Genomic DNA, 14740 nt, shown 5'->3' with positions numbered 1-14740 from the left:
ATATCTAGCATGCAGGAAATCAACGCCTTCCACCTACAAAAGAAAAAATCCAGACAAAACCAGTCCTGAACAATTTTTAACAGATAAATACGTCCTTAGACTTTAACAACATTTTAACGATGTTTTCAGGGGTACAAACGTTTTTAAAAATAAATCAACCATTATTTATTCATATATTTGAACTGAATGAACTAGTTTACAACTGTACAATTGTGTATTTAAGTTTGTGTAATGACATCAAACATGTGTATTTACTTTGATAACCCCATTTTCTTTCAACTAGTACCGCTTACTGTTGTGATTAACAGTTAAACAGATTAAATGTATAATTGTATATAGGGGAACTTAATAAGTTTTTGTAATCATGTTAAAGAGTAGTTAGAATATAGCAAAGTGATATCGACCAATGAAATTGTAGGATTTGACGTTTCTTAATTGTGAAAATGTATGTATAACATGTTCTTATCGTGGTCCCGCTCCAGTGATACGCGATTTGTAAGAATCGCCATTTCAAATATTCCAATACAATAAAAACTGGAAGTTAAAATATACTTTTGGATCTGGAATCAAATACAGTTGCAACTAAAAATTTGAAATTGTTAATAAGAAAAGAGATAATTCCTCACTATAAGATTACATAATTTATGTTCATAATCAAAGTAAAATATTTATACAATTTCTACCATTTCATCGTACTGTTGTGTCATCAGATGTCTTAAACACAATTCATAAAGATATAGCAATTTATAAGAAATTTCTCACAAAACTTAAGTAAGACTAAAATGAAATGCGGGAAAAGGGTAGTTATGCCTTAATTATAAACATTGCCCATACAATGAAACCAATTCTTGATTAAAACCAACCAAGATGTTTGTGCCTTGAACGCACTTCACTATTCTAAGTTTGTAAGAGATAATAAGAATGATAATCATTCTCTTACTAATACTTGTAATTTATATGGATTTAAGTCAGTAGTCATTTAGCAATTGATAAACATTGCAGTTTTTTTTCTTTGATGTGGAACAAGGGACAATACATATAACTTATAGTCCTATGTTTAATCGTAAATACCTGTTTGGTAACTGTTCCATTTTCAGAATTGTTACTCCTTTCCTCTTTCTCGTAGTTCACTAGCAGCATCAAACTTATCTTCTGGACAACAAGAGAACAAAATACAAGAAGAAATAAAAGTCCATAAATTATCAATTTTATGGCTCTTAGGCTACTTCTCTCATGAACATCTTTAGTTTTTTTTTCTCTAGGTATATTGTTGAATATATCCCAAAATCTAAAATGATAATAACATAAAAATAAAACCCTTTCTCTTTTTCCATCTACACTAGTCCACTCATTTTGAACAGATAATTGCATTATTGTAATGATCGTCAATAAATATTCTTTTATCCCAAACATTATTTGGTACTTTTTACACGTTTACTTTTTTTAGTTGCTAACCCTTCCGCTAAATATGAGATCACCCCCATTTTTTCGTGGGGTTTGTTTTGCTCAGTTTTTAGTTTTGTCTATGTAATGTTTAGAAAAGTGTTTGTTTTTTTTTTTTCGTTTTTTCGTAGATTGCCATGGCGTTGTAAGTTTGTTATCGACTTATGAGTTTGAATATCCCTCTGGTATCCTACGCCTCTAATTTTACAAAATTAAAAACACGCATAGTAAAATGCACACGGAATTCGCTTTTTTGTTGTGGCTATTCTTTAGTTGCAAAAATATGCAATGCTATATTTTACTTTGAATGTAACCTTTTAAATAAACTAATTAATACAAAGGTATATGCATCAAATTGTATTACAATATTCAAGTTGTAGTAAGAAAAAAACAGGATTTAAATGACGTTATTAGTAATGACAATTAAAAAAAAAGTCTCATCTACCGATGAAATACGTTTTTTCTATTCATAACTGGACGTACGGTTTTTCTGTTCTTTTAGACTCATTTTTCTTCTGTTCATCTGTATTAACAGTGTTTAGATAGGCATGATTATCAGGAATAGATGTAGCTGGTCCAGTATTGATGTCTTGTCTTGTTATCGAAGAACATTTCTTCTCATCGTTTATACGTTTGCGTAATTGTGGGGGTTCACTTTTATCGTGGCAGTTCTTTTGACTGGACGCATTATTGGGCCACATTCCCTTAGTTTTCCATCCTTTTTGAGTTGGGGTGTTAATGGGTGGGTCTTCGAATCTTACCGGTGTTACCTAATTAATGCAAAACAATGATTGTTACTAAATGAATTATACAGATAAATTTTAATCAATGACATCACGACTAACAAGTTTAATCTTGCTTTTTTTAATATGCGTTATAAATAATAAGTAGTAATGTAATCTCTATGTTCAAATATAAAAAATGGTATAAAAAGATTTACAGTATCAACATTTATGATTCAGTAATTTTTATATGATTTGCATATCTACAAATACTTGAATCGGATTGGTTCGTTTGAATTTTTCCCCTTACACTTCGATAGACATGCGAGATACACATGCATAGATCCATGGGTTCCGAGCAAATTGCGTTAGAAAAAACAACTATATAACTGTTAATTCTATTCTAATGCATAAAAAAAAGAAATAATGCAATTAAAGCTTGGAAATTGTATTAAATTAAAATCAAATAAAATATCGCGAATTTCATGAATAATCTTGGCGCATTAGGTAATGGCAAGACATGACGTCATGTGCGTGAAAACTTTCAAGCTGAAAGTTATTCCGTTACTTGTTCGATTCAAATTTAAATGGTATCTTCTTAAAATGAGGTTTTTGTGGTAGGTGTTATTTTATTTTAGATTCTATTGCATTTATATAACATTTATGGATTTCAGGAAGTCAATATGGCGGTTAACTCCTCAGTTACAACATGTCAATTTTCCATTTGGTGGTAAATAGTAGCCAATGGATAAAAGGTTTTTAATCAGAAATTGCTAATGTTTGGGTTAAGAGTTATATGTATTAAACACATTTTGTAGAGGTTATTGATGCGTAAACTGGGTCGCTGACTGACAAACCTTACATAAAAGTCCTTCGGACTTTTATTCAGCTTGTGAGTTAATCGCCCCAGTATACACATCAATAAACTCTAGCAAAAGTGTGTGTAATCCTATAAAAACAACATCGAGATTCGAATTTTCCATAAATTCAAATTATAATAAAACTACAAAAGTGAGACAAAACAAATTTACGCCAAAAGTTTTTGAAAGTCAAAGAAGCACAAATCATGAATACATAGGATACAAACTAAGGAGGAAAATATTATATTATGTTTAAACGTTTTCTTATAATCATTTATGATATCCTGATATCATATAGCAAGTTACCTTTATGATATGTTTGGGCGTCCATTCCAATAATAAATGCTAGTGAGCTTGATGAAATGTTTTTTTTTTAAATGACGTACAACAAGACAAAATTAAAAATTGTTCTCTTTCATCGTTACACCCATTTTCCTTCTTTTTTTTTCTTCTTTTCAAAAACTGGTAATGGAGAACGCAGTTTTCGTATAAAAACCGACAAAAATGAATTGTAAATAAATGTATCCACAATATTACAAGGACGTTACAAGTGGCATTTCGGGCCTAATATGTTTACCAAAATATTGTTTATAAATTGAACAAGTTCAGGATTTATCAATTTAAAGAGAGAAGAAAGATACCAAAGGGACATTCAAACTAATAAGTCGAAAATAAACTGACATCGCCATGGCTTAAAAAGGAAAAGACAAACAGACAAACAACAGTACACAAAACACAACATAGAAACTAAAGAGACTAAGCAACACGAACCCCACCAAAGACTGGGGTGATCTCAGTTGCTCCGGAAGGGTAAGCTGATTCTGCTCCACATGTGGCGTCGTGTTGCTCATGTTAGTACAAGGCCGATTATAAATCTAATTCGGTAGGTCACATTCGGGGAAAAGGGGACGGGGTTGTAGCTACAACAATTTAAACATATCCGTTGTCATCTGTGAAACAGATATTCCATAACGGTCAACCAACTCGTGATGGCGTCCGTAAAATTTACGAAGGGATGATTAAAACTTCACCACCTGGAACTCTTGGTTTAATATCTTTCGATTTTTTTATTAAATTTAATCGATTTTTGTCTTTCTTTTGCTTTTTTGTTTTTAGTAAATAGACTAATTGATACATGTTATAGCTATACTATTGTTGTTTTATGATTGCGTCTGCTTATTTTTAAGATAATCATCGGTGATTCATTAATCAAAACATGACTAAACTGTTTCTCAGACATTTTGCTAGACTGAAATTCTGCACAAATCTACAGTACAAATGTTGCTAGTCAGCTTAATTGCTAATAAAATCAGTTGAATGTTTGATATTGTAGTTTGATTTGATACCTTGTATTTGAAGCACAGAATAATATTTGATCTTCCTATACTTACAGTGGCTTTCATCTCGTCATTGCCTTTCATTTCTACAAACTCCACTTTTCTTTTCATTTTTTGACACTCCACTTCGCTTTTCATTTCTTTAAACAATGTTCTTGCTTTCATACCTAACCACATTTTGTGCACAATTTCGGATAATTTTTCGCGATGGTATAACTGCTTTTCTAGAAATAAGTGAACTGTTTCTCTCATGAAAACCTGCAATATCAGTATTTCTATCGAACATCAATAATAACATGTTGGAACTATGTATATACAAAGTAAACTTATTTTTTTAAACCGATATTTTTACTTGTTTGTGGAGTTTTTCGTGGTTATTTATCCAGTTTGGACAATAGTTAAGTAAAATATTCACAAGTTATGTATATGATTTTAATATTGAACATTGAAACAAATTAAAAGATTGTATTAATACCATCATGGAAAAGTACACATCATGATAGATTCATTTAGAGAAACATTGTGTGTTCAGGGATGCATAAAGAAGGACTAAATAGCGGGTGGTAAATAAATATAAAAGAACTTTGGAATTTTATGATGAAATATTCTTGGTCAATAGACTTACTTGATGTTTTCCAATTTTGCACTCTTTTTTCAATTCATCAGGTATAATTTTTTCTATTAACATTTTGGCGAGATGGCCAGGATTTTGCTGTTTTGCCTTAAAAAACTCCGAATTAAGGACAAAAAATCTGAAATGTATATTTTATTCATAATGAATTGGTAGACGTACGGACCTAATGGGACTGGTAATTGCCAATCACTGAATTTGATTAAATACGTCGCAATAGTTTAAACAAAGTATTCCAAGACTTTTAAAATCACACACTGGAAAATTCGCACATATACATTTTTTCTATCATGAAGAAAAATGATAAAAATCTTGCATTTTTATTTATCACGTGATTTTCCAGATTCCCGCCTTTCTTTCACTGACATAAGATCACGTACAAACACACGTATCCCATACCTATCCAGGCGGAAACCCAGTTGAAATAGAACAAAAGAATCGAAGCTCTTTGTTAGAGAAGGCGATAAATGCTGACTGTAATGTTTACTATAGTAACAAAATTTTTAAAAGTTATTAGAAACAAATAAAATGACAGTTTTCGGCTAAATTACGAAGTATTTTATCATAAAAACACAATTTGCATAAGTTTTCAATTTATCTATTACAAAATTAAGCAGAACAATTAGATATCAAGTCGACGACATGGGTGTCTATTCAGTTGGATCTAAAAAATGCATAACCTCCAATTTTATTTTTTTTTACCACGGACGGAGAACATATCAATCTATTTGTTCCTTAATTTTTGTTTCTGCCCTTCCATTATGTTACTCCAGAAAAAATTCAAAAAAATGGGTAACAATTGCACCGAAAAGATAAAATCGAGTGCACCTTTTTATGTTACGGCGTGTTTGAGTTAAATATTTTGTCTTGAAAACGTATAAAGCAATAGTATTTGATACATCATCTCGCTTCAGATTCTATTATTTTTATATATCAAGGCTACAGGTTGACTTTATAACATCGAAAGTTTACAGTACTAAAAAAATAGATATATGGGTCAAGTGAAATACCTTTCTAATGAATCACAAAAACAGAGTAGGTGTGTTCGAATAGCAAATATTTTCTAAAAGTACTTGACGACTGACTTTTAAGTTGGATCTTAAAAATGCATATCTTCGAAAAAAAATCATTTTTTGTGTGTGATAATTAGGGTTTATAGTCTTCAACCACTGAAAATTTTTAGTCTGCCCTTCCACGAAATATTTAATTAGAAATTTTTTAAATGTTTATGAATTTCCGAAAATTCCACCTGACAACCGATCCGACAATAGTTTTTAGTTGACTGAATGCAGTCAAGTACATTAACTGATGCTCATTAGCTAGTAGATACATTTGTCTTTTAAAATACACCTGGCATATAAGGATCGTAATGGTGCTATGTGGATAAATTTATCAATTTTCAAGAAGCTAAATTGGAAGTGCGTCATCCCTACAATGGCTTCCATCTTTACGATTGTAAAAATGAACTGGCGTAATGGGGAGATAATTTTGACGAAGTAGAATCCTGACTGTATCATACGTACGATTTGAGTTATCTTTCATGGTTTTGATTATGACAATTATTTGTCAATATACTTTGCAGATGAACGCCCCATTATACTTTTTTCTGTCCTTCTTTATAGTGTATCTATCTTTTTATTAAATTTGTTGCGGGGAAAATATTTAGAAGGAATATTTTTCTTACAATTTCAGAAATATCGAAACTAGAGTTGGTCGGAATGTGTTGAAAATTGAGATAAAACTATCGCTTCCATTTAATTAAACAAAAGTATTTTTCATTTAACTATCGCTTCCATTTAATTTCTTAACAAAAGTATTTTTCATTTAATTCAAAATATTGTGATAAAAAAATTTACCTATATATGTTGTTTTTAGAATAAAGGTGTGTTCGATTAGGGATTGTTCTGTATTAATTTGTTTAACGGGAATGGTATCGGAGTCCAAATACAAAAGAAATTTCCAGGGAATTTTTGTTCTACCCCTTGGAGTAAATGAGTTTATTGTATTTTATCCATTCTATTGATAAACAACTAAAAGGGGGTCACCGAATTCATTTTACTGAATAAATCATTAACGGAAATGTGTAAGGTAAGAAACATTGAACAACATGATATAATAAGATTTCGTTGATAGATGCGGATCAGGGATTATGAAAAAGGGGGGGGGGGCATAGGTAACGTTGGAAGTGGAACAAAAAAATAAAAGAATTAGGTGTTCGTTGCATATGTATTTAAATATGCATATTTAGGACGAGAAGATGAATATGAACCGGACTTTGTATTATACCGCTGGAAGACATGTCATCCTACCCGGACACATAATTTTGACCCCGGACCGACCAATATTTGCTCTAACTCCTAAATATTGCGTGCTTGGAGGAGATGCAGCCAATCGTCTATTTAAAACGGGCGAGGATCGAGCCCAAGACTTTTCGCACTCGAGCAGTGTTGTGGCTTTCATTGACGCAATGAGACAACTGCCTCACCAATTGTTTGACCATTAGAAAAGAGAGATAAAGAGAATTATATACCTGGTACGTCATAGTATAAAGTATACTAAGTGACGACGGTTCAAAACATTGACTGCTTTACTCTTTACTCACTCATTCCTCATTTTTAACGTCTTGAAAACTTTCTTTCTAGATGCAAATATCTTATTTAAGTATCAGACAAAGTATTCCTCGCAAAAACTGATTCAAACAAGAGGTCAAAACTTGTATGGTGCTTGATTTGTTTTTTACAAAGAACCAATTGTTACTTTCGGTGGACAAAATTTTAAACAGACACTGGGCATTCCTACATTTTATGTAGTACTATTCTACCTTGGTTAATATAAGCAAGACTTCATAGTTCACCCAGTTATTGTCTTCCATACATTTTGACAAAAGCTAAACGTATAAAGTTAAAAGACACAGTACAAAAGCATTTTAGAGGAGGTCATACATATAATTCTGTCAATTATTTTTGTTTTGATCAGGACGTGTCTAGCTGTAACTGAATACTGAAAATTAAACCTTTAACCAGCAGTTTCCTTGAAATATATTGATTTGATGCGCACTAGAAATAATACTTCATGATAAAATTCCACAAATCTTGATTTTTCATAGACAGGATCTTTTTGCCAGTGTGTGACCTATCAAGAGTATGGTCACCTACACATATTTTGCGATTCATATTTTCAAGTAACCGTCCACTCCTTATTGGCTTAAACGTCTTTTAACCAAGTTGAGGCTTTGACTACCAAGATTTAAATTATTTTCGTCACCAGAAGAAAAATTCAAGTTACACTTCTGTCGATTGATTGATAGTTGGTTGTTTAACGTCCAGTGGCAACTATTTCATGCCTAATTAATGTGTAGAGAGCGTGGCATTCTCTGTACAAGTGGCATCCGATTTAACGTCCCCACTCTGACCGGACGTGACTGCGTACTTGTACATCCCGCACAACCAAACGGACTACCCACTTTGTCAATGGTTTAACTGCCGATCGGAACAAGACCAATAGTGACCATATTTCTATTACCCCGATCACCTTTGAGGGGTTACTGTCGAGGCGAGCGCGCGACCAAAGAGACGTGCACCACTTAATCTGGGTCAAACTCTAATTTGGTATATAATTTTAAACGTTTTATATTTTGAACAGAACGGAAGGACGCAAGGATGCACAGACCAGTAAATATAATATCCCCTTGCTATCAAAAGTTGGTAATAAAACTAAAATGATCATCCTACTTAACAAATGTCCGTTTTTCATAAGTATTTGTAGAAGTTAATCGTCAAACATTTTAGAAAATTAGAAAAACAATTTAAGAGCAATGACGTTAAATTACGCATACGTTTGTACGGGCTCTTCCTAGAATCCATGCATGTCGTGCATTATTACTATTAAAGACAAGATATAAAAAAAATTAACTGATTCAGTTAAGTGTAATCATATTTTTTCTTGAAGATTCGATCTCATAAATTCCATTTGATAAAAATTCTACGGAAAGGTGACAAAGTACTATCAGAAAGATGCATCAGTGATCTGAATTTTTACCTTTGACAAAAGTATCTTAAAATACATTATAGAAGTATGCGGGAAAAAAGAAGAAGAAGCAACTCGTGTACACCGTTTACATTCCGGCGTGTTTGAAATTTTTGTTTTAATCTTATAACTTTTAAATCAAAAATGAGAATATGATCACGCTTAAGATTCTATTATTATTTTTTTTTCAAACTTAATTTTGATTAAGTAGCTTTAAGAATTCATCGTTTGAGAGATAAATATATGGGTCAAGTGAAATGACGAAGTATTAATGATCGGTGCATTTGATTACCGGTAACTGAATTAATTATTCCCTTTAAAGGTTGCTGTCAATGAAATCATCCCACATTTAATAACAAAATACGTAAAGAATTAAAATAGTAGTTTGTGCTAATTTTTAAGTAGTATCTATTCCAACAAATTATATGTTTTCAACGAGCCAAAAATTCATGCAGTCTATGCTCCCCTTCGTCATGCTTCAATACAAAAGGCCGAAATACGGTCAGATAGGTTGGTTATGTCGAGTAATGTCATTTTATTGGAAATCTCTATTGAAAGATGAATTAATTTAGTATAAACGTAGAAGTGAATACAAGTAAAATATATGTCTAAGACAATCAATGGCAATCATGCAGTATCAACTATTCGTGATGATATCGATATTGGTCAAGGTGGCAAAGGCATTTATCAAACCACTAATCGGAATGATGCCGCGTCATCGATATCAGTTTCAGTTGCACAATTGTAATGTAACGTAACGCTATTGTTACGTAGCGACGAAGCTATGGAATCATAACGCATCTCAACTAGCAAGATGTTATTTCATTTCAGAGCCTATCAAAGTTAATAACCCTTAGGATATTGAAGGCGTGACGAAAACGGAAAGAAGATGAGTTCGAAACTCAAAACAGTCAGAGCAGCAAATCGGCGATCAGTAAAGAAGCTGCTGAAGTAAGAAGTTCCGGCAAAAGAATCACAACAAGATGTTGTAAAACTATAATCCTGAATGAAAATTACAAAATAGTTGCCGAAACGGCAGTAAGAAACATCATAGCAGCACTTGCTGTAATATTTTACAAAATAGAAATTCAACTTCAAATGATGATAAATCCTTAACAAAACCTGTCCATGCGGATGCACTAAGTACTACAGGATTAAAGAGTGTCGTTATGCATTCTGCAGTTCGGCATCATGATGAAAGTGTTATGACTAACATTCTACTCGACGAAGGCGCCCAAAACTCATTTATTTCCCAAGAATTAGGAAGATAAACTACAAATCAAACCAAATGTTATAGTAAGTATGCACATTTCCGCATTTGGCGGAAAAGAGAGTGAGGTACGCAACCTGGAGAAAGCGACAATATGAATTGAGACTTAAAGCAAAAAAAGAATTCCAATGGAAGTAACAAAAAGTCAAATAGCAGAAATACCGAACTCCAAGGAAAATTCAAATCGGAAAGTCCAATATCAAATAGCAAAATCAAACGCTCAAACACATCAAACGAATGGAAAACAACTGTCATATTTCTGACTTGGTACAGGCATTTCCTTATGTAGAAAATGGTGGATTAAACCTGGTTTTATAGCTAGCTAAACCTCTCACTTGTATGACAGTCGCACACAATTCCATTATATTAACAACAATGTGTGAACAAAACAAACCGACATAATAGGTAAAATTCTCAAAAATAGGGGTACAGCAGTCAACATTGTGATATAATCTTAATCGCTATAAAAACAAACAAATATGTCAACAAAGAAAAACAAAATGGCATATAGACAAAGCACATAAGCAAAAATGAAAGACAAGAATACAAAAAATGACAACAGCACATTGGCGGGATGCATAAGTGCCGAGCCACGCCAAAAGGATATTACCAAACATCGACTAAACAGTAAAGGTTAATAATTTACAAAGACAAATAAAAGAACACAATAACACGTGATTAAGATGATAAACAACGTCAATATCTAGAATCTATACTTCAAGACCATCATGTATTATTTGTGAAGTTGATGCGGAATATTAATCAACAAGGTCTTGGTATCTTCCGATGAACTCTTTTTTAGAAAAAGGACGAGACGTTCTTTACATAATCCTGGTTCATCAATTTTCTGTGCAGACACTGGTGACGTTTTATACAGTCTGGGTAGCAACTGCAAGCTCTTGAATACCGAATGAGTTGGGAAATGTATATCCCATATGCAGGTATATTGCTACTGATGTGGGGGAAATTGATAATTTCAAAATTACAATAGTCTCGTTTGTCATAGATTCTGGTACTGAGATTACCGCTTATGTCAAATTCGAGGTTTAAGTCCAAAAATGAAGCGGAGGAAGCCGTGTCTGTTGTTTCTTAAATTTCTAGTTCAGGAGGATATATTAATGGAACCCAAACAGAAAAGTTTGGATTGTTAATGGAAAGAACATCCTCAATATATATGAATCGGAAATTAAATGATCTGGCTTCTTTGATCTTTTTGTTTTTGACAAGTGTCTGAAGGAACTCCGACTCATATGAAAATAAGCAGAGGTCAGCAAAGAGAGGCGCACAGTTCGTTACAATAGGAATCCCGACAATTTGTTGAAAAGGTCTACCTCAAAATTCAACAAATATTCAAATTCAAAAAATTCAACAAATATGTTGTCATAAAACTCCAACAATTGTTCCAAAAATTGCCGGACCATACAATGAGGAAACGTGAACACATCAACATTTTTTTCATATTCAAGGGGATAACAACTTGCTAACCAGTCACACATGATGAAAAGATCAATATTTCACTATTCGTTGGAGCAGATTACAAGTACTCTTTAGTACAGGAAGAAATCATTCGAGGTTACGGACTGACAGCGGTTAAATCCAAAATCGGCAATCTGCTATCAGGACCGATGAATACAGGTATTAACACTAGACAATGAAAATCTACAATGAAGATGTTTTAGTTGCACACAAACCCGAGGAGTGCGATTTACAGAAATTTTTGGAGATTGAGTCGAGTAATAGTAATAGTAATTGAGTACCAAAACTCTAGCATAAATTGTCAGGAATATAAATATGTCGTCAAACTATCATGGAAACCAGATCACCCAGCGTTACCTGCAAATGAATATGTAGCAAGAAGAAGGACCCATAATGTTATAGCTAGTTTAGACCCGAGGATGTTACATTTATACGATGAAATAATAAAAGAACAGGAGATGAAAGACTTCATAGAAAAAGTACCCACTACAGAAATCGATCGTAAAAATGGACGAATCCACTATGTAAAATATGGAATCACAGCAGACATAGAAAAGGCATGTTTATAAGTAAGACTTGAAAATGAAGACCAATACTCCACAAGATTATTTTGGTTGTCCGACTAAAACTATGCAACAAGCGACTTAACAATGTACAGATTTCAAGTTGCACTTTTCTGAGCGACGTGTTCTCCGTTCATTTTAAATGCGACATATATCTATGAATCCGAACGAAGTATCTACAATTCGAAAGAGAGACATATATGTTGATAATGTATTACAAATAACTAGCATGGAATCCAAAAAATAAGCAGTTTATTACTTCGAGGAATCGAGAGAATTACTAAAACAATGAGGCTTCGACTTACAATCAAAGATGTCAAATAGTTACAAACTGAGAGATGTGGCCCAGTCTGATAAAGTACTAGCTGCAGACAAGGAAATGAATATATTGGGTATGCGCTGGAATGCAGACTCAGATACACTTAACTTTGACAAAACGAAACAATTAGTAATTGACGTATTCGTGCAGCAAAAGTACGGACTTCTAGAGGATAAATTTCCCAATTGGGAAGTTATATCCCTTAGAACTATAGTTTCTGCATGGTGAATAAAGGACTGTTAAGTGATTTTTGTGAAGGACAGTAAAGGTTATATGAAATTTTACAAAAACTTCAATGTGATCTATTTATAGAACTTTAATTGTTTTGATTATTTATCATTTTAGAATAATTTAATTTCTTTTGCATTTTGAGGCCCCAAGAATAACGTGAATATGAGCCAAGATACTTTGAAACGTAATGTTATGTAATTGTTTCCAGGACTTTTGCACACACTGCTGTGCTACGAATCTATTGAATCATAAAGCACCTCAACTAGCAAGACGTTACTTTCTTTCACAAGTTAAAGAAGTTAATAACCCTCATGATAATAATAAAGTTTATATGATATGGCTTTTTCAATATTTTCAATATTGTATACGGGATTAACTATCAACGAATATGATTCCTCGAGCATAGCACTGGGGATTATATTGGTGCCTCTGGTTGATACTTATGTGCTGTTGAAAAGAACATATGGTATTCTTTATTAATAGCATATTTCAAGTGCCTATTCCTCTGTAATATTTTGATTTATGGGTTCTGTAGATTTGATACTGCTAGCTCCTTAGACATACTGAAATCAAAAAGTAAATTGACAAAAATAAATAAAAAAACATTTAAAGACAGTGGCGGGTCTAGTGAGGGCGTAAAGGGCGTACGCCCCCACCCCCTTTTCAAAACAAAAAAAAAACTATCGTAATCTGCTAATATTGTATTAAATATGGCAATTTATGCATTTCACAATTATTTTATTTTTTTTACGAAAACTATCGTAATCTGCTAATATTGTATTAAATATGGCAATTTATGCATTTCACAATTATTTTATTTTTTTTAGCAAAAGGTCCAAAATATTTTATTCTACGCCCCCTCTTACAAATATCATAGAAACGCCCCTGAAAGATATAATTTACCTCTCATAAAAGTCGGTGTGCCGTTTTCTGATTGGATACTCATTTTTCCTTATTTTAGCTATTTCAGTTATACCATTATATAACAGTTGTACTTTCACATACTGGCCACTGAAATTATCCTTTCGCTTCTGTTTGTTTGGCTTGATACACCTATGAATTAAATGAATAAATAGGTACACAAACATTTCACAAAATTGAGATACCTTTAGACATTCGTCGTAACCATATGACAATATTTCAAAGTTTAACAATCGATGCATCCGGTTGGCGGAATATAACAGGATTAACAAGATGTACAACGGGTGTTAATATTGGAGAACTAAGTGCTGATCATAACCATCTGCGGTTATCCCAGAAGTTATATATGGATTGCTATTTGTTTGTGTGTACGCATTTTCTTTACAACCATTTTACCTTACGGCCATCGTTCACAAAAAGACTTTTTGTTGCACTTACAGTATTTATAACTGTTCTCTCTAAAATTGAACTTATAGAATTTATAATTAAATAATTTCATATCTCAAAATAGTACTTGAATTCTACAGTGACGGCAACGTTTGACGTTGATATCAAGTTCTAGATAGAAAAAAAAGATAAAGCCACCTCCTCCAACATAATAATTCACTCATGATAGAAGAATCAATATGCTACAGGATAAAAGTAGTTATGTGCATTCATAACTCTTCTTGTTTGTTTGTATTCATAATTAAAGAAAAGGACAGAAAGCGCAAGTAAATTCAAACATTGGAAAGGAGAAAAATCCGCTATTTGTAAAACAAAAAGACATATCTATTAAAAAAAATACAACACTCTACATGGGTCAGTGAAAGATAAATGGAAAAAGCGGGAAGTTCATACAAAACCAAACGATCGACTATGTCAACTAAATGAACGAATAGAAAACAAATGACACGGGTTATGTTCTTCTCATATATTTTATGATGGTATAATACTAAACC

General features: G+C 32.6%; 1 protein-coding gene across 1 annotated transcript in view; it reads right to left on the bottom strand.

Annotated features, from left to right (window-relative positions):
* Positions 1–14740, bottom strand: part of LOC127727790 (uncharacterized) — a 173259-nt gene that overhangs the window by 121369 nt on the left and 37150 nt on the right. The window contains exons 17-18 of the mRNA XM_052234907.1: positions 13782–13931; positions 4988–5114 (exon numbers count right to left, since the gene is read on the bottom strand). Coding sequence (XP_052090867.1) covers positions 4988–5114; positions 13782–13931 — 277 coding nt within the window. The remainder of the gene's footprint in view (positions 1–4987; positions 5115–13781; positions 13932–14740) is intronic.

Source organism: Mytilus californianus, unplaced genomic scaffold (assembly GCF_021869535.1).
Source record: "Mytilus californianus isolate M0D057914Y unplaced genomic scaffold, xbMytCali1.0.p SCAF_2, whole genome shotgun sequence".
Taxonomy (NCBI): domain Eukaryota; kingdom Metazoa; phylum Mollusca; class Bivalvia; order Mytilida; family Mytilidae; genus Mytilus; species Mytilus californianus.
The sequence above is the reverse complement of the archived record's forward strand: the minus strand, read 5'-3'. Positions and strand labels throughout refer to the sequence as shown.